At 35.9% G+C, this 25,061-nt stretch overlaps 1 protein-coding gene and 1 long non-coding RNA gene across 2 annotated transcripts; both read left to right on the top strand.

Annotated features, from left to right (window-relative positions):
* Window positions 1-5,927: 5,927 nt before the first annotated feature.
* On the top strand, window positions 5,928-24,028 carry spint1a (serine peptidase inhibitor, Kunitz type 1 a). The gene is made up of 11 exons (XM_082143810.1): window positions 5,928-6,137; window positions 7,365-7,823; window positions 9,945-10,102; window positions 10,279-10,420; window positions 14,415-14,585; window positions 15,393-15,434; window positions 15,536-15,667; window positions 19,657-19,707; window positions 19,839-20,009; window positions 21,761-21,820; window positions 23,170-24,028. The coding sequence occupies exons 2-11, from the start codon at window positions 7,421-7,423 to the stop codon at window positions 23,358-23,360; spliced, it is 1,521 nt and encodes a 506-aa protein (XP_081999936.1). The 5' UTR covers window positions 5,928-6,137; window positions 7,365-7,420; the 3' UTR covers window positions 23,361-24,028.
* On the top strand, window positions 10,427-14,408 carry LOC309479717. Its single transcript, XR_014199400.1, has 3 exons — window positions 10,427-11,132; window positions 11,339-11,644; window positions 11,729-14,408. It is a non-coding gene; the product is annotated as an uncharacterized lncRNA (long non-coding RNA).
* Window positions 24,029-25,061: the final 1,033 nt, after the last annotated feature.

Raw genomic sequence — 25,061 nt, 5'->3', positions numbered from 1 at the left:
CTAGAAGAAGTGACAACATGTAGAAGCAACAGGACGTTTCTGAATGGTTAGTTGATGAATTTATGTATCTTATGTGTAGTTATCTTCTAGTCATTGATTAGCATATTCTGTCATGATAATCTATAAATCGTGTTCAGGGGGCGGGGTTTATGTAAATTTTAGGGTTGGTGATGTCACTAACCCGGGAGGAATGTCGAGTAGTCTTTAGTAGCCGTTTGTTGTAGTCCTTAAAAAGCGATTTCTTTAAAAGCAAATATCTCCCTTTGCTTTGAACTTTGAGTGTTGTAACTTTGCAGATGTTGTTTACACACTAACTAAAGTTAGAAAAGTCAAATCATAATCAACCACCCCTTTAAGAGGATTCAGCATCGAACTAAATTAGGACACATAAAACAATGGCGTTTGTTTCGTTTTGCAAAAGTGGTTATTTCAAGACAATATCTATTCTCATTCATAAGCAACAATCATAAGTGAGTCATAAATCCAGTGAGGGCACTTCTCATCTGGTGGCTGTTGATTCCTCCTGAAAACTGTACATGTTCTTAAACAATTCTTAGACAAAACATAGAGGATAACCTTTCTGTTTAAGGTTGAGTCAGACAACATCCCTGAAACAGAACAATCCCTCCACACACAGAGCAGACCTGAGCTGATGTGAACTTCTGCTACTGATTCATTGTCACATTAGTGCTGTCATATCGATTAATCACATCTAACATACAAATTTGTAAATATAAAATATACACACACACACATATATATTTCCAAACTTTTATGTTAGATGTGATTAATCGCGATTAATCGATTTGACAGCACTCAATTTAACATATTCATAGTTTTCACATGACGTCAACGTGGGCAAAAGGATGGTTGCGTCCGAAATCGCATTCTTCCCTACTATATACTAGGGCTGCACAATATATCTAAATCATGGAAATATTGCAAATGTATATATCACGATATGCATATCGCAACGGCTTGCAATAACTGCGGGTCATGAACAAAAGATGAAGAGAAAATCACTCGCTGCTCTCGGCTGAATAACTTCTGTAGCTTTAATAAGAATCAGGATATATTTAATTCATACAGTGAAACTAAGCAGTGTTTTATTTTTGCATTTGATTATTCAGTTTCTGTTGTTTAATAACCCTAATGTAGGATAACCTGAACCCCTGAACCCCGAGGTTTACACTGATGTTAAAATAACACTTGTTTTCTAGTCACAAAAAGAATGTGAAACACGTATGTAGGTTATATAATTTTAAATATATTTTAAAGATAATTTAAGTTTATTTTACACACTTTAAGACTAGGACCACAAATGTGCTTTTACTGGCCCGAGTCTCAGCCATTTAATGACCATAACTGGTCCTGCACTGGGCCTGAATAGGTTTGGTACAGATTCTCCTGAAGATTTGGATTACAGCACAAGAATTGAACAATTTTATGATAATTTTGCATCACATTTACACCACATGATAATGGTAAAATTATCACAGAAATGTATGTTCTTTTCAATCTGTTATAATTTGTCAATTAAAAGATTAATTTTAAACAATACTACACTTTAAAATTTTGAACTGATTATAATCTCTGTGATAATTTTAACATGATCGTGAGGTATTTTATTTTATTTATTTTGTTTACCATTAAGTACATCATTTTATTAATGTACCAATACTAAAACCTATTCAGGCCCAGTGCAGGGCCAGTTATGGGTCATTAAATGGCTGAGACTCAGGCCAGTTAAAGCACATTGTGACCCTGAACCACAAAATCGGGTCTTATGGGTAAAAAAAAATTATAATTGAGATTTATACATCATCTGAAAGCTGAATAAATAAGCTTTCCATTGATGTGTGATATAATATAATTTGATATAATTCCAGATATAATTTGCAATGTGGGTAGTGGCCATAAAACAGTCTTAGACTAAAGGGCTGGGTCCAAAATCACATGGGGTGAGTGGGACACACACTAACGCGGGGCTCGTTGTAACACACTTGTTTTAAACACTTCCTCACATGCCAGCATGACGAAACTTCGTGTATTTACTAGATGCCATAACAACACTATATAGGCCTAGAGAAAAAAATTGCGCAAAAATTTTAAAATCTTTGTAAGATATCATCAACCATATAGCAAGTGTAAATGTACTTACTTTTCATCTCTGTTATTTTGTGTTTATTTAAAATTGGACTAGTCTGATAGTATTTTAATCTCCAATCTGTTATTTAACAGTTGATATAGATCTTTAATGCTGATCTAACCAGGCGGGGCATGTTGTCACACTGCGTTACAATGAGCCCCTATTAGAACTGTGATATTCTATTCTATACTTTTATGAATTCTATTGAGAAACCATGAGAAAAGGGGGAGTAAAGACTGAGAGTCAATGTTCAGAAATGATTAATTATTATAATATTTTGAACTATGCTGTATAGCTGTGTTTTGCAGTGTGTTTTTCTTGTCAAACTCAAAAATGACTTTATTTTTAATTATTAAAAAATGACTTTATTTTATATGAAAATTTGTATTTTATTGACAAAATATTTTAGTTGGTCTTGTATTATTTTTTTATTACATCAGATAACATTTGAATCTGTCATATGGTCATGTTCCAATGAACCGCACCTATGGGGCATGTTGTCACATTTCACCTCCATTCTTTCGGGGTATATTAAGAAAAAAAGTAAACACTGTATTCATGAAACAAAACCACATAATTGTACTAGACATGTGGGAATTTAATGTGGGGGAAAATAAATACTCTGGATCCCAAGTGAATTTACACAAAGCTCTCCCCTTGTCTCCCCAAGTCAAGTCACATTTATTTATATAGCGCTTTTTACAATACAGATCGTTTCAAAGCAGCTTTACAGAGATAACAGGGAAATAATGCACAAAAGTTTGTTTCCAGAAGAAAAGCTACCCAACTTCCCTATAAAGTAGGCATAAAACAACATTAGACAAAAGGGCTGCGTCCAAAATCACAAACTCTTTTGAGTAGGGTGATATCAGCTAAATTGGGCCACTTTTTGGTAAATCGTTTGGGACAATAATACAATACCATATATGTCTTTTCCATGTGTTTTTATGATTAATAATGACTGTTTTTGATAATTTTGTGCTAAAATTATGTAATAAAATATATTTATTTATGCCCTACAGTTCTTGAAACATTAGCTGTGCCAACTTTTTTTGCATGAGCAGTTTCAGGTAAAATGGGCAGCAGTTTCAGGTAAAATGGGCCAGTCAAACTACAAAGGGAAATATTTATTTACAATCAAATTTAATTTTAAAACACAATTGCTTATACAGCCACATAACATTTAAACTGTATTAAACAAACATATTAATATTGTGCTATTAAAAAAAAACCCATTTTGGGTGCAAAGTCAAACCCATATTCAAATTGCAATTGCAATTAAACAAAGTCATTTTGGAACAGCATAGATCAGTGAACTGATGTGTGTGTGTGTGTGTGTGTGTGTGTGTGTGTGTGTGTGTGTGTGTGTGTGTGTGTGTGTGTGTGTGTGTGTGTGTGTGTGTGTGTGTGTGTGTGTGTGTGTGTGTGTGTGTGTGTGTGTGTGTGTGTGTGTGTGTGTGTGTGTGTGTGTGTGTGTGTGTGTGTGAACACATTTAGAACAAAATGTACAAATAAAAAAAAATCTCATTCAAAATTGATAATTGGTGTGTGTGTGTGTGTGTGTGTGTGTGTGTGTGTGTGTGTGTGTGTGTGTGTGTGTGTGTGTGTGTGTGTGTGTGTGTGTGTGTGAATGTGACATGCACTACATTTATACATTTTTATAAATAATATAGCCTATTATCAATTTAAATATATAAAAAATGTGTGTAATAAAACATTTACACACACACACACACACACACACACACACACACACACACACACACACACACACACACACACACACACACACACACACACACACGTGTTTGTGAGTGACAGAGATAATGGCCCATTTTAGCTGAAACCATGTAGCCCATTTTACCTTAGTGGGTTAAGGTAAATTGGGCTACCAAGAAAATCATCTCCTTATCAAAAAATATGTTCAGATACCAAACTAACAACATTATTTCTGATTGATGCCATCAAGACAGATATTATGCATATTTTTTTATGTGCATGTTTTTTTTATTTATAGATTTATCATCCTTATAATAGTTTAGTCACATTTGGTATGCCAGACTACTTACCATGCAACTTTCTGGTGCAGTCTTGATTAGAATGATTGCCCAGCCCACCATAGCAACCATAAACCAATCAAATCACCTGTTACTTGTTAAGCACAGTTATGACAACAGTTTGAAATCCTTTGCAGTCATTGGCTTTAAATTCCAGAGGGGCTGGGACTCAAAAACCTTATATTGCCCATTTTACCTGATGGCCCATTTTACCTGATATCACCCTAGGTATTATTTTGAATAAGTAATTTCTTCACGGCCGCTAAAACACGTTCTATATGGTATGAGACGAGTGTGTGTAGTATAAGTGTAATCTGCACATACTTGTCATGTTGTCAGTATCACGTGACCTTGATACTGTAATAAACGCTTCGCTGTCATTCACAAATCCTCTCCTGTGCCTCGCGATCCTAAAGAAGAAGCTCATGATCCGGGTACTTTTTTTTACCAGTACTAATATAGTCAGACGGTGATATTAAAAAAAACGAATTCAATATACACCTTATTAATAATGCATCTACTAGCCTATGTACAGGCAAGAGAAAACCATTTAGCGTGTTGTGTTCATATTCTGGATCTGCTCGCCTATATTTAATATAGCCTACATACTGAATTTGATTGTTTAATGTGAGTTTTAGTACATTAAGGTTTTTTTTTACGTTCTGTATGTGGATCACAAGCGCCCAAAACTTGCATTTAACGATTTATTAATTACAAAACAAGTGCATATTTACTCTCTTGCATCCGAGCTAAATGAATAAACACTGTCACTGCATACTCAGATACTAAACACAGACATTAAGACAATAGATTTTTAAATTAAGACAATTAAGAATATTAAAAGAGGAGGGGATTGTAAATACACCATTCATGTCAGTTTCTTAAAGGATTTAATGTTGATTAATGTGCCAAACAACAGTCTTTGTACTGAACAATGGCGTGTCAGATGATGTCTTTAAAGCGTGTTGGGGATTTTACATTCGTGCCACACATGCACGTAAAGTGGGCACGAATGTAAAATCATTTCCGTTACAGAAATGATAATGTCAACCTCACTTCAATGTATTGTTTACCTCAAACCTCAGACAAAGTGTCGTTCACTGCATGCATGCCCAGAACAGGAATCATTGGCATCATCTGAAGCTCAGGCCAGAATTGGTGCACTCAAAGAAATCTGTGCATTCAGACACAATTCACACTGTAAAGTGCTTTTTATTAATAAATCAAAGAGCACGTGACATACCTAGTTAAGTTAAACCGGAGAGCTAGCCTACTAAAGCAAATGAGCAAATAGGCATCGAGAGTCGCTGTGGCTTTGAAGCTTGATTTTTCAGAAAGATCACCAACATGAAACTTGACATGAATAGCACTTCAAAAAGTCCTTTTTAGGGTTTGTGGTGAATGATAAATGAATCTCATCTGAATAAGGAAACGACACTTTCCATCGCACTTTAATAGGGACTTTATAACAGAAGTGAATTTTTTTTAATTTTTTTTATAAAAAATAAACATTAGCCTATTATGGGATGTCAAAACAACCTCACACATTAAGCAGAAGTGACAGACACGCACAATAGCCACAGACATCATGTGTTATAGTCTGCGGGTTAGTGTTGCAGTTAGACAACAGTCAGACATTAGAAACTGAACGCCTGGCAAGAACGGTGGATAAATATTTCCCCAAGCGAACATAACTCAGTAACTCAGTGAGGGGGCGGAGTCTGGCTGCCTGCGGCGTGACGTCATCACTTCCTGCTCGCGCAGGTATCTCGGTATCGGACACACCTGAAGCTCCGGATCTGCCACAGTTTTACTTGGAATCAACGACACATTTCCACCGAAACTCCGGTTTAAACGACGCTTTTATATCTGGCCGATGAGGAATTACACCGTGTTTGGCGGAGACGAACTCTTATAGTGCTGTTCAATTGGTAAGAAGTTGATATGTTTAATGTTTTAAAGTTTTAAACTGACGAGCACAAAAATATGCTGCGTTTTCCCTCAGGCGGCCTGTAATGTTTATGTTTCATTAAACCAGATATATTCAACATGACTGTGGTGATAAATATTCGCTATTGTGTCAGATAAGAATTGTGAGTGTTTTAAGTTATCGATAGGCTATAGTTGTAACTTTTTTTTTAGGGGATAATGTCTGATTAATGGCGTGTTTAAAGTCTTTCTAGATGGTTATGAGAATGTATTGTACTGTATGAATACGTTTTGTAATCTTCTCAGATTGATCTGGAGATTGACTTTGGGTAAGTCGGGCCACAGTAACTCATCTCCATGTCATAACATTGCCCAGTTTACCTAAATTCACCGTATATATGTGTGTAAAGATACTGGAGAGTTGTTATTGTCCAGAGGAGAATGACTCCTTTTATATGGATTCTGTCTTATTCAATAGTTGACTTGCATATATAAATAATACATCTAACAATACAGTGCTGTAGTGAGTAAGAAAAAAACATAATAATGTTGCATAATAGATGTTTTCGAAATAGTATTTTCCACGTGAAAATATATAGATGCCTTAAAAATTGTGTGTTTGCTTGTACCAGGATGATCATATTTCGTGGTCATTTAAAAGCTTGAAACCCCGAGCTATTATATAATATTATATATTTTATATATTTTATTGGAGGTTTTGTTCTTTATTGGAGGATGACTCGTTGATTCTTTATGGATTTAGTCATCCTACTAGCTATATATATTTTTATATAATATAAATATTATTTGGAAGTGTTAATGTTGAAAGTTTAATTTTTTTTCAGATTAATCTTTAATAATTTATAAAGAGATTTTATTGTTAAGTTTGAATGTTTAAAGTTGTCTCTTTCTGTTCAGATTAGTTTTTAATAATTTATAAAGGGATTTGACTGGAGGTTTTCTTCTTTTGGAGAATGACTCCTTATTGGTTCTTTATGGATTTAGTCCGTTAAAACTTCCATATATATATATAAATGTATGGAAGTCAAATATAAATATTTGGAAGTTTTAACGTTTATATTGTTTATATTATATATAAATATTTGGAATTTTTATCCTTTGGAATGACTCCTTATTGATTCTTTATGGATTTAGTCTTTCTACTAGCTAGGCTATATAATATAAATATTTGGAATTTTTAATGTGTAAAGTTTTCTCTTTCTGTCCAGATTGGTTTTGAATCATTTATAAAGGGATTTGGCTGGAGGTTTTCTTCTTTTGGAGAATGACTCGGCTCTGGTTCTTCTGGACCGCGGTGGTTCTGCACATCGTTCTCCATGTGTCTCCATCAGAGGCTCAGGATCAAGGGAAACCCTGCATGGATAGATTCAGTAATGGCAAAGAGGATTTCGTGTTGAACACGGATGAATCTGTGAAGGAAGGAGCCACGTTCCTGAGTTCTCCTCAGGTGTCCCGGGCTGAAGACTGTGTTCGGGCTTGCTGTAATGATCCAAACTGCAATCTGGCTCTGATGGAGCACGGTCAAGATCCCAAAATTATCACCTCGTGCTTCATCTTCAACTGTCTGTACAAACAGACGAAAGTCTGTCGCTTTGTGAGGAAGAAGGGCTTCAGCAACTACCTCCTGAAGCCTGTTTTTAAAGATTACCTCGAGCAAAAGGTTTCAGGTAAGAGGAAATCGTCTTACAAGTATGTGGAGATATTAAGAAGACAGTTTATTGTACAGTTCAGTAGTAAATGAGTAAATGCTGGATTCCTGTATATAGTTGACGCCTGTTTTTGACATTTATTTTTAAAGAGTACATTGAGCAACAGGTGCCAGGTAAGGAAAATCCTCTTAGACGTGTCTAGAAATCTCTTGTAGATATCTAGTGTTTTTTTTCAGGATTCAGGATTTTTGTATGTAGTGTTTTTGGTCAAGTGTGTTTTAAAACGTACTCCTTGAAAAACTGATGCATGTCCAGACCTGCTGAGATCCTCTGAAGCGTGTCATTGTTTCATATTTTTCCCGGTTGTAATAACAAGGGGCGTAGGAATTATTTGATAACAGTCATTTTGAGGACAAAATTAAGTGCAGTTTTCTGTGTTGACTGGCGGGTCATAGTAAAAATTGCTTATTTAATACACTTTAAATAGCCAATAGTGTTTAGTTTACATCACAGCTGATTTGACAAACAGAGGAGTGCAAAGATCAATAGTTTTGCTGTTTTTCTGGGAGAGAAAGACTGTAAATTAAATGCAGACTTATATGACAAATCTTATATCACGATTTGAATAATTGTATTTCTTGACAACGATATAGTTATTTAGTGCTTTAAATAAAGATTACAAGATTACATTACATTACAAATTAAATAGACCTACGTGAAAAACTTTAAGCACTAGAAATGAAAAAACTACAATAGGACAGAGCAGGTTTATTAGGCTACTGTCACTTTAAGAGCGAATGCACTGATCCAATATACTGATACACATGCGCTTTCTTTCTCCACCATTTACATCCACTTAAGACATACACGACTGTGTTTACGAGGATACAAAACGCAGGCATTTTGACATATAAGTGTGTGTGTTTGCCTAGAAGTCTAGGCGCTAAGTTCAGTTCTCGCACTGTATGAGCAGCGGCTTTATGTGCGCGCGTTTCAGGTGTGTGCGCTCAAAAAAAGTCTCCCAGATATACCAAAATTGGTCATTTTTCGCCCACCCCAATGCACACTTATTTTCTCATGTTTTTGGATTACAGCAGTTTATACAGAAATCGACTAAAATTCAGAAAGCTATATCTTGATTTCATAGTCTTGATGATCTGAATGCAAAAACCTGATGATAATGATTGCTGTTGTGTTCCTGCGCCCCTGGTTCAACCGTATAGAATCGCATCTCGTTTAGGATCAATATCTTTTAGTCTTTAATTTCCTCTGCATGTCTGACACTTAAAGGAACACGCCGATTTTTTGGGACTTTAGCTTATTCCCCGTATCCCCCAGAGTTAGATAAGTCCATACGCTTCTCATCTCCATGCTTGCCGTAACTCTGTCTGACGCACCCACCGCACCGCTAGCCTAGCTTAGCACAAAGACTGGAGGTAAACGGCTCCAGCTAGCATACTGCTCCCAATAATTGACACAATAACGCCAACATTTTCCTATTTACATGTTGTGATTTGTATAGTCACAGCGTGTAGAAATAACAAGGTCACATGAGACACAGCCATCTTCTAACCGTATACATACTGGGAACTATATTCTCAGAAGGCGAAGCACTGCTACTTCTGCGGAGTGATTTACTCCAACTCTGAGCGAACTCTCTGCTCCTCACCACTCAGGTGCTGAGAATATAGTTCACAGTATGTATATGGTTAGAAGATGTCTGTGTCTCATGTGACCTTGTTATTCGTACACGCTGTGACTATACAAATCACAACATGTAAATAGGAAAATGTTGGCGTTATTGTGTCACTTATTGGGAGCAGTATGCTAGCTGGAGCTGTTTACCTCGCTAGGCTAGCGGTGCGGTGGGTGTGTCAGACAGAGTCACAGCACGCACGGAGATGAGAAGCGTATGTATGGACTTATCTAACTCTGGGGGATACGGTGAATAAGCTAAAGTCCCAAAAAGTCGGCGAGTTCCTTTAAATCACACTTTATTAGTTCTCTATCGGCTCGATCTTCAGCATACAAGATCAAGCTTGCGTTCTCACTATCATTCTTGGCATCTTATGCAGTTCCCATGGCTGTTGTTTTATGTTGCATAATGTTTCATGGCAGCAGTGTTTTGATTTCTTGCAGACGTGGAGGACAAACCTCCGGTTGCAGTTGCCGGGCAGGACCGAGTCGTTCAACCCCAAGAAGATGTGACGTTAAACGGCATTGAGAGCAAAGACGATAAAGAGATCGTGAAGTATGAGTGGGTGCAGGTGTCCGGAGACACGTCGGCTGTTGTAAAGGTGTGCCTGCGCTGTTATTTATTACTAAGAGTTCATTATTGGAATAATATTTTCACAAAAAAAAAAAAAATGCATCAGATAAGACAGCTATAAATTTAGCCAATGTATTTGTTTTTTATTTAGATATTTAATTAATGTACAATCTCTTTTTTTTTTCCTTTTTTTTTCTTTTTCAGAAAGGGCAGTTTAAGGATTCCGTGACCGTCTCCAATCTTTCTCCCGGGATGTATAAGTTCCGACTCACGGTCACAGATGACGCAGGACAGACGGCCTCGACCGAGGTCTCGGTTTTGGTCCTGACCCCAGAACAGTCACTCCGTGAGTACATGAGAACGCAACAGGAGTTGTGTGTGTTTGCTTCATATATTTATTTACTTTTTATCTGCAGGTGGAATTTTTCTGCTGACTATATCAACATAGATAATATACAAATTGTAGAGCATGTACATTATATGCACCGAACAAAACAGATCTGTTGAGGTCTGCATGTTTCCGCCAGGGAATAAAGAAATAAAAAAAGGCAATTGTGACGTCTCACAGTTTAGACTATAGCTTACGATTCTCTGAATTGTGAGTTATAAACTTGTAATTGTGAGAAAAAGTCAGAATTGAGTGATGCAACTCCGAATTTTGAAGATATAAACACATAATTGCAAGAAAAAAGTCAGAATTAAGTTTTAAAGTCCAATTTTTGAGATATAAACTCGCAATTGTGAGGAAAAAGTCAGAATTGTGAGATATAACATTGCAATTGAGTTACAAAATCCGAATTTTGAGATATAAACTTGTAATTGTGAGTAAAAAAGTCAGAATTGTGAGAAATAAACACGCAATTGCAAGAAAAAAGTCAGAATTAAGTTCTAAAGTCAAATTTTTGAGATATAAACTCACAATTGTGAGGAAAAAGTCAGAATTGATAGATATAACATTGCAAATGAGTTACAAAATCCGAATTTTGAGAAATAAACTCGTAATTGTGGGTTAAAAAAGTCCGAATTGTGAGATATAACATTGCAGTTGCAAGAAAAAAGTCAGAATTGTGAGATATAACATTGCAATTGTGAGTTATAAAGTCAGAATTTTGAGATATAAACTTGCAATTGCAAGAAAAAAGTCAGAATTGAGTGATGCAACTCCGAATTTTGAAGATATAAACACATAATTGCAAGAAAAAAGTCAGAATTAAGTTTTAAAGTCCAATTTTTGAGAGATAAACTCGCAATTGTGAGGAAAAAGTCATAATTGTGAGATATAACATTGCAATTGAGTTACAAAATCCGAATTTTGAGATATAAACTTGTAATTGTGAGTAAAAAAGTCAGAATTGTGAGAAATAAACACGCAATTGCAAGAAAAAAGTCAGAATTAAGTTCTAAAGTCCAATTTTTGAGATATAAACTCACAATTGTGAGGAAAAAGTCAGAATTGATAGATATAACATTGCAAATGAGTTACAAAATCCGAATTTTGAGAAATAAACTCGTAATTGTGGGTTAAAAAAGTCAGAATTGTGAGATATAACATTGCAGTTGCAAGAAAAAAGTCAGAATTGTGAGATATAACATTGCAATTGTGAGTTATAAAGTCAGAATTTTGAGATATAAACTTGCAATTGCAAGAAAAAAGTCAGAATTGTGAGATATAACATTGCAATTGAGTTACAAAGTCTGAATTGTGAGATATTAACTCGCAATTGTGAGGAAAAGAGTCAGAATTCTGAGATATAAAGTTCTCAGAAATCTAGTTTTTTTGACCGAGACTGAAAATTATAAACTCTTAATTTAAAAAAATGTGAACAGATATCTTGTTTAATATGTTGAGGACGGCTGCCTTTGTATATTGTATGAAGTGTGATGTTCTTGAAGTCCGTCAGAGTTAATATTAATTTCCATATGCATCATCACTTGCTATGTTGCTATCATGTTCTGTGAAGAGCGTTTCTCAGCCATTCAGTCTGATTTCTGTTGACCTATGATGAGTTCTGGTCCAACAAGTTTTGAAGTGACCTTAATTAGTTGCTGGAAAACATGGATTAACCATTTACCAGGATTTGTCAAACAGTTTCGTTCTGTTAACCCAGAATGTTCTGGTTTTCTCAAACAGTGTTTTCTTTTAATCGCAGCTCGACTAGGTTGAGTTATGTTGTCTAAACCGTCAAATCAACAGATTTCATGATATGTCCTGGAAATGGCTCAGAAGTTGTAGATTGGTAATCGATTGCACGATGTGTTCTAGCTTCGGCTGAAACAGGAAACCATCTGAGCTGTGTGTGGCCATTTTCTTGAGTGTTTCACAAACTGGTACGGCAGGTTTTGCGGTGGGAGTTTCACATGAGAACATTCTCGTCATCGAGGGTTTGTGAAGCTGTCCTCATGAGGGTTTGTGAAGCTGTCTTCATGAGGCTTTGACCAAAAATGTCAATCTAAAACCCTGAATTCAGATGATTATAGACAAATTAATTCTATTTCGCAGAAAACGTGAATAAACGATGTAATGTGTAACGCATTTAAATCATAAGTCATTAATTATTAAAAAGTTGTCTGTTCACAGTTATTGATTGTACCAGATTAAAGAGTTAAATGCATGTTTATCTGCAGTAAATCAACAGCACTGTGGTATTCAGCTACTTTCATATTTTCCGCTTGTGTAAGTGGTACTTTCAGTTCTGGGTTTGAGTAAGCATTCATATTTCACATAGTTTGTGTGTTCACACACACGCACGCACACACACACACACACACACACACACACACACACACACACACACACACACACACACACACACACACACACACACACACACACACACACACACACACTGTTATTGGATGATAGTTTAATTCCTGAAGGACCACATGACCGGCACCTTTATGATGATGTGTTAGAAAAAGTATGGATGTTTTTTTTTTTTTTTGCTACACAATAAAAATATTTTTTTATATCTCATAATTCAGACTTTTTTCCTCCTAATTGCGAGTTTATATCTCGCTGTTCAGAATTTATAATGTACAATTATGAGATTATATCTCACAATTCTGTCTTTTCCGCAATTATGAATTTATATCTTTGAATTAAAATTGTAATAAAATTTGGACTTTAGAGCTCACAATTGTGATGTATTATTTCACAATTCTGACTTTTTTCTTGCAATTACACATTTATATTGCAAAATTCAGACTATATAATTCGCACTTGCAATGTTATATCTCACAGTTCTGTCTTTTTTACAATTATGAGTTTATATCTCAAAATTTGGACTTTAGAGCTCACAATTATGATGTATTATTTCACGATTCTTACTTTTTTCTCAGAATTGCAAGTTTATATCTCATAGTTCAGATTTCCCCCCCATAATTTAAAGTTTTTATCTCATAGTTCAGATTTTTTCCCAGATTTAAGTTTTTATCTCAATTGTGAAGTTTTTTTCTCAGATTTGTGAGTTTATATCTCATAGTTGTGCAATTTCTCTCATAATTGCTAGTTTATTTCTTATAGTTGTGACATTTTTCTCAGAATTGCGAGTTTATATCTCATAGTTTTGACTTTTTTCTCAGAATTGTCAGTTTATATCTCATAGTTTTAACTTTTTTATCGCAATCGCGGTTTCATATCTTGCAGTTCAGACTTTATAACTCGCAATTTAATTTAAAAGAAAAGTGATGTAAATGTGAAGGTAGCCGTATGGTAGCCCATACTTTAAATTTGTCCTCTGCATTTAACCACTCCAAGTTAGTGCACACACATTAGGAGTGCACACACACACACACAATATTGAGGGTTTGGTGCTTTGCCCAAGCACACCTCAGTCATTTACTACTGGTATTGAGAATTGAACCCGCAACCTTCAGGTTACCAGGCAGTCAGACTCCAACCATTATTGGGGCAACTGGGGCAGTTGTGGCCTAATTTAGTTTTGGCCTAATTTAGTTTAGTTCTGGCCTAATTGAGTGGCCTAAAAATCGGACTTCTCACGCAATTGTACGTTTTTATCTCGCAGTTCAAAGTTTATAATTCGCAATTCTGACTTTTACATGTTTTATTGACCAGACAGACACTAGAACCAGTGGCACAAAACATGTAATTTCAGAAGACTTTGAATATTGCATGCAAGTCATACGGACTAAGTTATGATACTTTGGTGTTTTCCGTCAGGAACAACATAAGAGCAAGTAAATGAAAACAGAATATTCTTTATTTGACCTTGCAGACCTTTAGAAGTGAATCAGCTTATTACTGTCATTCTGTTCATTGCAAGTCACCAACATTTGTTGTAAATGTTGAATAAACGAATGAATGGTCTTCCTCTGATCAGATCACTGTCTGGTGCCGAAGAAGGAGGGTCCGTGTCGAGGCTCTTTTCCACGCTGGCACTACAATGCCGCCACTGAGAAATGCGAGGAGTTCAAGTACGGAGGCTGCAAAGCGAACCGCAACAACTACCTGGCGCTCAACGAATGCGAGAACGCTTGTGACAAAGTTTCAGGTATTGTTCTTTTCTTTTTTTCTTTTTTTATGGTCACGTTTACAAACAGATGCTCATTAATTACAACAGATAAAACTTAAATTTTCACTGTGCAGAGTGGAGGCATAAATGGTAATAATAGCATAGCTAAAAATTATAGTAAGTGCAAATTGCTAAATTATTTACTAATTAAAGTATAATGCAAATGATTGTTATTGTGCATAAAATGTATATAAGTGTTAATTTATTTAAACAATCAAATCTAACGTATATTACTATAACTATAGTTATGTAATACAAAAGTTTTTATCTTAACTTTTATCGTTTTTTTATTTACTTGTGACTTTCCCCCCCCAAAAAAAGAAGAATTTTTTTTTAATTTGCAATAATCCTAATTTGCAAAAACGTAATAATAAAAAAATACTAATAAATAAATAAATATTTAATTTTTTTTGTGCAAATTAGGACAGGTAATGGTTAAAATAATTTATATCCGTTTTTTTCAGACGGCTTTACCTTATTAAAACGGAAGCATTAAAAACATGCATCGCTTAATACGTTTCAACACAAACTGTAAAAACTAATAGCAGCTGTGTGTCATCAATGGCTCATTCAAAAGTGCATTAATAATTTATGAATGTGCATGATCATCTCTTTATTTCAGATGTTTTGTTTGTAAAGTGTGTCTGCATTCTGTTTTTTGTTTTAAATAATAAATGACACTTTATTTGACATGTGTGTTGTCAAATGAAATCACTTAAACTAATTTTTAAGTGTGTCTTTTCAAAATATCTTTATTTTACATTCAATATTTTCTTATTATTGCAGTTTCTGCTCCTCCATCTGGAAGATTAGGTCCGATCCATGATGGTAATCTTGCAGATTTTTTTCAATGCCATTATGCCATTAAATTTTTATTCTAAATGTCTAAAGTGAAATCCTCTGTTCTGAACTCTTGCAAACACACACAGTTGAGCAGTGTGACGTGGCTTGTGGTCCTGAACACTTCACATGTTCTAATGGATGTTGCATCGGAAAAGATTTCGAGTGTGACGGAGAGAAGCAGTGCAGCGACGGTTCGGACGAGACCGAATGCGCCAGATGTGAGGATCACTTCCATCATTATTATAAAAACAGATTATGCACTGAAAAGAAACATTTCTTACTTTTACTCAGTATTTTGTCTCACAGAGAGCGTCTCACACACACACACACACACACACACACACACACACACACACACACACATACCACATATCCCTCTGAACACCAGAGGGCGTCTCTTATACACACACACACACACAACCCACAAATCCCTCTGAACACCAGAGGGCGTCTCTCACACACACACACACACACACACACACACACACACACACACACACACACACACACACACACACACAAATCCCTCTGAACACCAGAGGGCGTCTCTTATACACACACACACTCACACTCACACAAATCCCTCTGAACACCAAAGGGCGTCACACACACACACACACACACAAATCCCTCTGAACACCAGAGGGCGTCTCTTATACACACACACACTCACACTCACACAAATCCCTCTGAACACCAAAGGGCGTCACACACACACACACACACACAAATCCCTCTGAACACCAGAGGGCGTCTCTTATACACACACCAGTGATGCGCGGGTCAATGTATAAACAACCCGCACTCGACCGACGTTTTCAACTAACCCGCCCGCAACTCGGACCGCAAAAAAAAAAGAAGAAAATATTGTACCCGACCCGCTTCCTGACCCGCATTTTTTAAAAGTTGTAAATGCATAGCAAGAAGTACACATGACAAAGCCAGCACTTTGGTCATCATCTTTCATTATTTCGGCAAATGTCTCCCACACTTTGCTCTTTCTGTTTGTGTATTTGCTCGTGCGTCATCTTCGCGCCAGTTATTCAGCCAATAAAGTGTAGGCCTATGTATTTCATAGAAAATTCCATGTGAGCGGAGTGGAGCGGGAGCGAGCGGGCGGATCTTGGATAGAGCGCAGAGCGGCATTTTTAAAAGGATGGAGCGTCGCCCTATTTCCCGCTCCAATTTCGCTCCGCGCACACCACGATTCTGAAGCATGCTCAGTCAAGCCTGACTCAGTCTACTGTTGATGACTGCAAGATGGATTCTATTTTCAGTCAAAACTCGGCTCAATAATGGAGTTCAAAAAGTAGGCTACTTCAAAAAGGAAAATAAGAAGTCATACAGGTGTACTATAATATAAAACTAACTATAATGTGGTAGAAGAAAACGAATGTGGAGACATCGTTTCAGTCAGTAAAGATTCATTTTGGAATCTAAAAAGACACATCTCTCGAAAACATGCAGTGTGCTACGTGAACACGCTGGGAAGAAAGCAAAAGGTTAGCAAATTGAATACGGTAACTTGTAACAAAGTGTAAATTAAATATAGCGTAATATTCAAACAATTGATACAAGCCCATTTAAAGTATAATCCAAAAGTTCAGTTATAAGAATGTTGGCCTAATAGTTAATTTAGCCTACTTTTAAAACATTTAAGTATATATTTTTATATTTTTGTTTATATAAATTTTATTTATATTATTAGGCCCATTTATTCGTTTTATTTTACAGCAGTTTGTGTGTACAATGGATATAAGCCCATTTAAATGTATTTTAATCGTGCGCGTTGCGCAAAAGTTAACTTAAATTCTGGCCTAATAGTAAATTTAGCCTACTTTTAAAATTATGTAGGCTATATTTTTGTTTATATAATTGTTATTTATATTATTAGGCCCATTTATTCGTTTAATTTTACAGGACTTTGTGTAGGCTATATTTCTTCTTACATAGGCCTAATTTGGCATCTTTATTTCAAACGACCCGACCGACCGCGACCCGAATATCATTAAAAATATTTTTGGATGACTCGTAACCGCGGGTAACCCGCACATCACTGACACACACACACACACACACAACCCACAAATTGAACACCAGAGGGCGTCACACACACACACACACACACAAATCCCTCTGAACACCAGAGGGCGTCTCACACACACACACACACACACACACACACACACACACACAAATCCCTCTGAACACCAGAGGGCGTCACACACACACACACACACACACACACACAAATCCCTCTGAACACCAGAGGGCGTCACACACACACACACACACACACACACACACACAAATCCCTCTGAACACCAGAGGGCGTCACACACACACACACACACACACACACACACACACACACACACACACACACACACACACAAATCCCTCTGAACACCAGAGGGCGTCTCACACACACACACACACACACACACACACACACACAAATCCCTCTGAACACCAGAGGGCGTCTCACACACACACACACACACACACACACACACACACACACACACACACACAAATCCCTCTGAACACCAGAGGGCGTCTCACACACACACACACACACACACACACACAAATCCCTCTGAACACCAGAGGGCGTCTCACACACACACACACACACACACACACAAATCCCTCTGAACACCAGAGGGCGTCTCACACACACACACACCCCGCAGAAGTAAGATAACACACATCATACCAGGAAACCCCTATCGGCATCACACTCTCTGAATCTGAATAAACAGGAGATTGAAATGCTTTGATTAAACAAGACTCATAAACACACGACTAATAAACACACGACTGCCTTATTCTGTGTCAGAAGCTCATCATCTCCCAGGAGGAGGAGCTCAACTGTCCTCGTGAAGCGAGTCTGGAGGAAAAGCATGTTATTAAATGTGGTCTTTTGTTGGACAAGAAGTTCATAAATGCTTCTCATGTTCGGAAAGATGTTTGATGTGTGTGTTGCTTATTCAAATGCACGTTATAAGTGACTCAAACTCAGAGTTTCAGACGGAGCCGCGTTTACAGAGCCGTACGTCACTGACAAGCTGCACATAACACATCATAATCACAGCCTTCGCCATTTCATAATCACGATAAGCCAACTCGATTTAAAGCTATACTCCACTTTTTTGGGAAATAGGCTCATTTTACAGCTCCCCCAGAGTTAAACAGTTGAGTCTTACCATTTTCTAATCCATTCAGCCGATCTCCGGGTCTGGCGGTACCACTTTTAGCATAGCTTAGCATAGATCATTGAATCGGACAGGACCATTAGCATCTCTCTCAAAAAAATGACCAAAGAGTTTCGATATTTTTCCTATTTAAAACTCGACTCTTCTGTAGTTACATCGTGTACTAAGACCGATGGAAAATGAAAAGTTGCGATTTTCTAGGCTGATATGGCAAGGAACGCAGCGCCTGAAAATAGTCCCCAGCTCGGTAGACTATAGGGTCGACTATTTTCAGGCGCTGCGTCATATCATTACGCCTGCTGGACTCATGGTACGGCAGCAAAGTTTCTTGATTATTACGCAGGAATGAGAGTATAGTTCCTAGCCATATCAGCCTAGAAAATCACAACTTTACATTTTCCGTCGGTCTTAGTACACGATGTAACTACAGAAGAGTCAAGTTTTAAATAGGAAAAATATCGAAACTCTTTGGTCATTTTTTTTAGAGAGATGCTAATGGTCCTGTCCGATTCAGTGATCTATGCTAAGCTATGCTAAAAGTGGTACCGCCAGACCCGGAGATCGGCTGAATGGATTCGAAAACGGTAAAACTCAACTGTTTAACTCTGGGGGAGCTGTAAAATGAGCCTATTTCCAAAAAAAGTGGAGTATAGCTTTAAGTGCGATTACATGTAAAGTGTGTTTAATCGTTCAGCCCTAGTCAAGTCAAGTCAAGTCATCTTCATTTATATAGCGCTTTTAACAATGTAGATTGTTCCAAAGCGGCTTTACAGAGATACAAGGATAGTTTAAAGTAACAGAGATTGTTTTGGCTTCATAGCAGTTCTTGAATAAAGTTATTTTCCTGCTAAAGTTAATTTGATTGATTCACTTCCGTCACAACGATCATTAGTTATTAACTTAGGGGCCGCTTACACGACACCGTTTTAACACATATTAGACAACCGTCCATAGTGACTGAATGGACTTGTTCTTCTCTTTATGTTCAGTGAACAAAAAGTTCAGTCGATTGCTGGATATTCCTGTGGACACATCCAAAGGTGATTTTTACATTTCATTTTCTGTTGTGATTTATGCAAACTATGCAAAACATATTTATTGATGATAATTTTATCTTAAACTCATCACTGCATTTTAGTGCCTCTTGAACATGATTCCTTCCCTCTTCCAGCTCACTGCGCGGAGCCGCCGATTACGGGAAGCTGTCGTGACAGCGCCACCCACTGGTACTACAATCCGTATGACCGCCGCTGTAATCGCTTTAACTACGGCGGGTGTGGTGGAAATATGAACCGCTTTAAGACGGAGGAGGAGTGCAAGAGTTCGTGCGGTTCAGTGACCGGTGAGTTTTACTGTGTTATCAACATATAATCAGTGTTTAAAGTCAACATGCACTGCAAAAAAATTATTGTAACAACCTAAAATTTTGCGTTAGAATAACTTTCTCGCATTTAACATGAGATACCTCAAATATCCGAGTTGTCACTTAACACAACTTCACATTTCAAAGACAAACACTTAATTTTTCAAGTTTAAACGTTTTTTCTTAATTTTTTTTTTTTATGAATTATTCATCAGTGCATATTATCGTAAAGAAAAAACATGTTTGTCTTTATAATCTTTCATCAGAATATAATAACTGACTTTCTTTTTCAGCTGATGTCATCATTCCCTCTTATTTATGAAATAGTTGTTTGCACATTTGATCTTTCACAATGATCTCGTGTTTTAGACGGTCAGTAAAAGCCAGAACTCTTTCAGAGCAAATTTTTTTTTAAGTAATATTTCCCAGATTTTCTTTTTATCCTTTCATAGCTTGTCACAAATTAAAAAAAATATATATATTAAGAAAATGTAAGACTGAGGTATATTTTAAGCACCGTCAGTGTTTCCCATTGATTGCCTAGACTCTGGCGTAACCACAGTTTCATAATGAACCGAAAATATTATAATACTTCTCATAACAAATAAACATCTCCAACGTTGTTATGCGCCAAAGAATCTGTCAAACAAACTCAAATTGATCGCTCAATATGGCTTTGTGCCCCTATCAAATCCCAAAAGACTGTGATTTAATAAAATAAGTATATTGTCTGTTTGCACTGCGTGTTTCAAAGCTAATAACAATTAAATGCAAACAACATGCACAATCAGCATACAAATATAAATAGAATAAACAGTTTTTCCTTCCTACTAGCAAATATTGATTCTCAAACCTGCAAAACTATTCGCTTTTCTGACAAAATTGCCATTTTGAATCAAAATGTCACTAATGTGAATCGTTTCGATCCAAAGAGTTCAATGTCCAAAAACTCATTAGTCATCTACAAAAATGAACGTAGAGAGGAGCATTTTGCTAAATATATGCACTATAGTAGGTCCCTATGAAAGTTAAATTTTTTCCCAAATTCCATTTGTTCATTTATTTATAAAAATATTCAGGTTGTCACTTAATATTTCTTATTCCAAAGGCATCAGAAACACTTAATTTTTAAAGTTGAGATTTTTTTTGGTCTCTAAAATGTCTTCTTATTTTATTTTTATTTTATATATATATATATATTTTTTTATTTTTATTATCTTCTTATGAATTATTCATCATCCCTATGAAATCTGTTTTATTTATGCCCAAATTCCTTTTTTTTTCTTTTTTTATTATTATTATTTTTTATTATTCAAATATTCAGGTTTTCACTTAATATTTCTTATTCCAAAGGCATCAGAAACACTTAATTTTTAAAGTTGAGATTTTTTTTTTCACTCTAAAATGGAAATCTTCTTATTATGAATTATTCATCAGTATATTATTATAAAGAAAAACATGTTTGTCTTTATAATCCTTCATCAGAATATAATAACTGACTTTCTTTTCCAGCTGATTTCATCAATCCCTCTTATTTCAGTTCAGGTCCAAATCAATTCTCTGACTCTTTTCTCAAAGTGCACCAGACTGATGATTTTAACTTTCTCAAATGCACTACATGTTCATCCACCAGAGGAACCGAAGTCTCACAAAAATCCTGTGGGAAACACAGACTGTTTTCTGTTTTCTCTCCTGCAAAACTTCATGCCCTGTTTATATTATTATTTCAGAGTCTGACGTGTTTGCCGGACCTGGACGGTTTAACAAGCAAGAAGGCAGTAACGATACAGGTAACGCCTCTTCATAAATCCATAACATTCATGCTTTTCTTTAAGAGATGAACATTGAGAATCATGTTGTTCACATAATATCTTGTTTAAATGTAAAAAGTTGCACTAAAGCCTCGTTAATGCAAGTTTGCATTACATGCATGTCTGTGTTTTCTTAGACATGCAGATATTTAGGGAAACCGGTTTGTGATTTTATATAAGAGTGTTAAACATATTTTAATAGAATGTCCTTTTAAAAATGATATTAGACCACATTTTTATTCAGAAAATATATAAATGGACATTTTTAAAACGGTTTCTCCTGGAATAATTTTAGAATTTCTGACAAATATTAAATTGAAAGATTCCATGTAAATGTTATTATTACTGTCGTTACTACTGGCACATATGTCTGATTTTGTATATTTCCGTGAGTTTTCCGTGCATGGAAAACACAAGATTTGTTCCACTATCGTGGGACGTTAAAGCATCCATAACCACAAATAAGCAAACTAAGACCAACACAAGCATAATTTAGGAGTAATATAAAACATATATAAGATGCACAAACATTTCACTAAATCAACACCTCATTATTTGTTAATCAAAGCGCCGTAAGTCCAAACCTATGGAACCTTGTTTACGCCACAGAGTGAAAAATAAAAAAGGTAATTGCGACTTTTTAATTACGTGATATAAATTCGCAATTGCGTGTTATAAAGTCTAAATGATGAGATATAAACTATTCTGAGGTATAAAAATAAAAAAGTCCGGGTTTTTTTCCCCTTATTGGACTTTATATCTCACAATTGTGAGAAAAGATGTCAGAATTGCGAGATATAAACTCGCAATTATGTGTTATAAAGGCAGAATTGCGAGAAAAAAAGTCAGAATTCTGACTTTATAACACGCAATTCTGACTTTATATCTCGCAATTCTGACTTTATAACTCGCAATTCTGAGAAATAAAGTCAGAATTGCGAGATGTAAACTCGCAATTCTGAGATAAAAAGTCGCAATTATCTTTTAAAATGTTTTATTCTGTGGTGGAAACAAGCTTCTATAGAAACCTGATCAAAGTTCAGCTTCCGTAGACAAATATTCTCTTTATCAGAGACGCACTTTTACATGTGTTTTTTTTTTTAAGAAAATGTTTAAATTATTGCAAACAATGTATTGAATTGATTGTAATCATAATTATTTTTTAAACTGAAATACCATTGATTGCATTGAATATAGCCATTGCTCCTGATATGGTGTTAAATCATAAATAAGTAAGTAATAAACAGATGTTTAGGGATAGTTTTGCATGCATTGATTCTCCACTGATCCAGATGTGCATGATTGACACGTGTCTCTTCTCTCCTCAGCTGCCATTGCGTTCGCAGTCGTCCTGGGCTTCGCCATCGCGATCCTGCTGGTGGTTATCGCATGTTGCCTCGTGAAGGGAAGGAAGAAGCGTCAGAACAAACATCAGCAAGTGGCGGTTAACGGCGGACACGTTCACACTTACGTGGACTCGGAGAAACTCGTCTACAACAGCACAACCAAACCCGTCTGAACTGTGTGACGGGAAACATGAATTTGTATATGCAGTAATTATTTTATTTCTTTGGATTAAGCTGTTGTTGAGTAGGCATGCTGGTAACAAGGGGGTTCGGTGTGTTTGCATTTGGTTTGAAAACTTTTATTACCAGCGACTTTTCAGAATAATTGATTTACTTGTCTTATTTCTTATACTTGTCTTTTGCTATATATATATAATAGCTTGTTGGATTTCACTCAGGGGTGATTATGTTGCAATAGCATATACTAAAGCCAGTTTTTAAAATCCTAACCATGATTGCACAAAATATATTAACATTCTTGAGCCATTTACTTTTTAGTTTGCAATACGATTAGTATAATTAGTTTGTGTTTTCCGTGCGTCTCACAGAAATGCTGCCTCTCCACGGTTTATCATAAACATCGCATTGCTATTTAGAAATTTGTTACATATTTTAGTATGCTTGAGATCCTATGGCTCTTTGTTATATGTAACCATGAGCCACTTTTGTTTTTCTTTTAATGTTCTTTTTTATTGTTTTTTTTGTAATAAGCTGAAATGACCATTATAAAAGACATTACCCCACAATCCAAATTTGTACATATAGGTTTTTTTTAATGCGTTATCTATACTGATTTCTAAACTGCTAATCTCGGAAGGCCTCAATAAAACTATGTACAGACTGAGTGTGTGGATGTGTATTTATTTCTCATTTTTCTCATTCAAGTGTTAGAAACGGGAGGATGTGATGTAATGTGACCTGCAGGTGGCGCTATTGACTCAACATTAGTCCTACAATCATTTCTTATGGGTTAACTTTACAATTTCAAGTTTTGTTCTAATATGGCTAATTAATTTACAAAACAACAAACAAATAAAAGCGTAAGTTTTAACTTTAAAAAAAATATTTTGATCAAATCTTCATTACACACATTCAATCATCAGGACGGCATTTCTGTTCAAGTTTCTTTGTTTGCAGAACCTCTTATATCATATATCGAATACTGCAACGTCGAATATGCAAATTCGCCACAGCAATCTGTAAAATCAATATAAACAAAGAGTATAGAAGCCAATATAAGTCCTTTGATATAAATATAAATATGTAAATATTCAGTAGCCGCAGTGTGCTGTGATTGGTCCATCCTCATGCAGCGCTGAGAAAAGTAAAACGTACCATGTTACTCATAAAACCTTTCTTATTTAGTAAAAACGGCATTGGAGGAATTTTAAATCAATTTTAATTGTTCGTGCTCTCCTCGTACGTTGTTTGTAAAAATATTTTACAATATGTAGACTTGGGGCGCATGCCAGTACTGATACATTTTAGTTAAGTTAGTTTTTGTTTTATTTTAGTTACGTTTTATTTTATCGTCTTAATAGTTTTAGAATATAATTGTTTAATTAAGTAAAATTGAGTACAAGTACCTGAAATACAAATCTGTATTCATCAATAATCATCGAAAATGATTGGTCCATCCTGACAGCGCTGTGAAAATGAACACTCACCGATAATCATCCGTTAGTCATCATCATCAAATGTGATTGGTCCATCCTGACAGCGCTGAGAAAAGGAACGTGCACCGATAATCATCCGTTAGTCATCATCATCAACTGTGATTGGTCCATCCCGACAGCGCTATGAAAAGTAACGGACCGTTAAGCGCTCTTGCTTCTTCTTGAGTAACCTGAACAATCATTTTCAGCTGAATAATA

The sequence above is a fragment of the Leuciscus leuciscus genome (genome assembly GCF_965113295.1).
Source record: "Leuciscus leuciscus genome assembly, chromosome: 17".
Classification (NCBI taxonomy): Eukaryota; Metazoa; Chordata; class Actinopteri; order Cypriniformes; family Leuciscidae; genus Leuciscus; species Leuciscus leuciscus.
Note: the sequence above shows the minus strand (reverse complement) of the source record. Positions and strands in the feature narration are given on the sequence as shown.

Coding starts and splice junctions, on each gene's coding strand:
- spint1a (XM_082143810.1), top strand. CDS start 7,421: ATGACTCGGCTCTGGTTCTTCTGGACCGCGGTGGTTCTGCACATCGTT. Junction 7,824..9,944: donor CCTCGAGCAAAAGGTTTCAG/GTAAGAGGAAAT, acceptor GATTTCTTGCAG/ACGTGGAGGACAAACCTCCG. Junction 20,010..21,760: donor TTCGTGCGGTTCAGTGACCG/GTGAGTTTTACT, acceptor TTATTATTTCAG/AGTCTGACGTGTTTGCCGGA.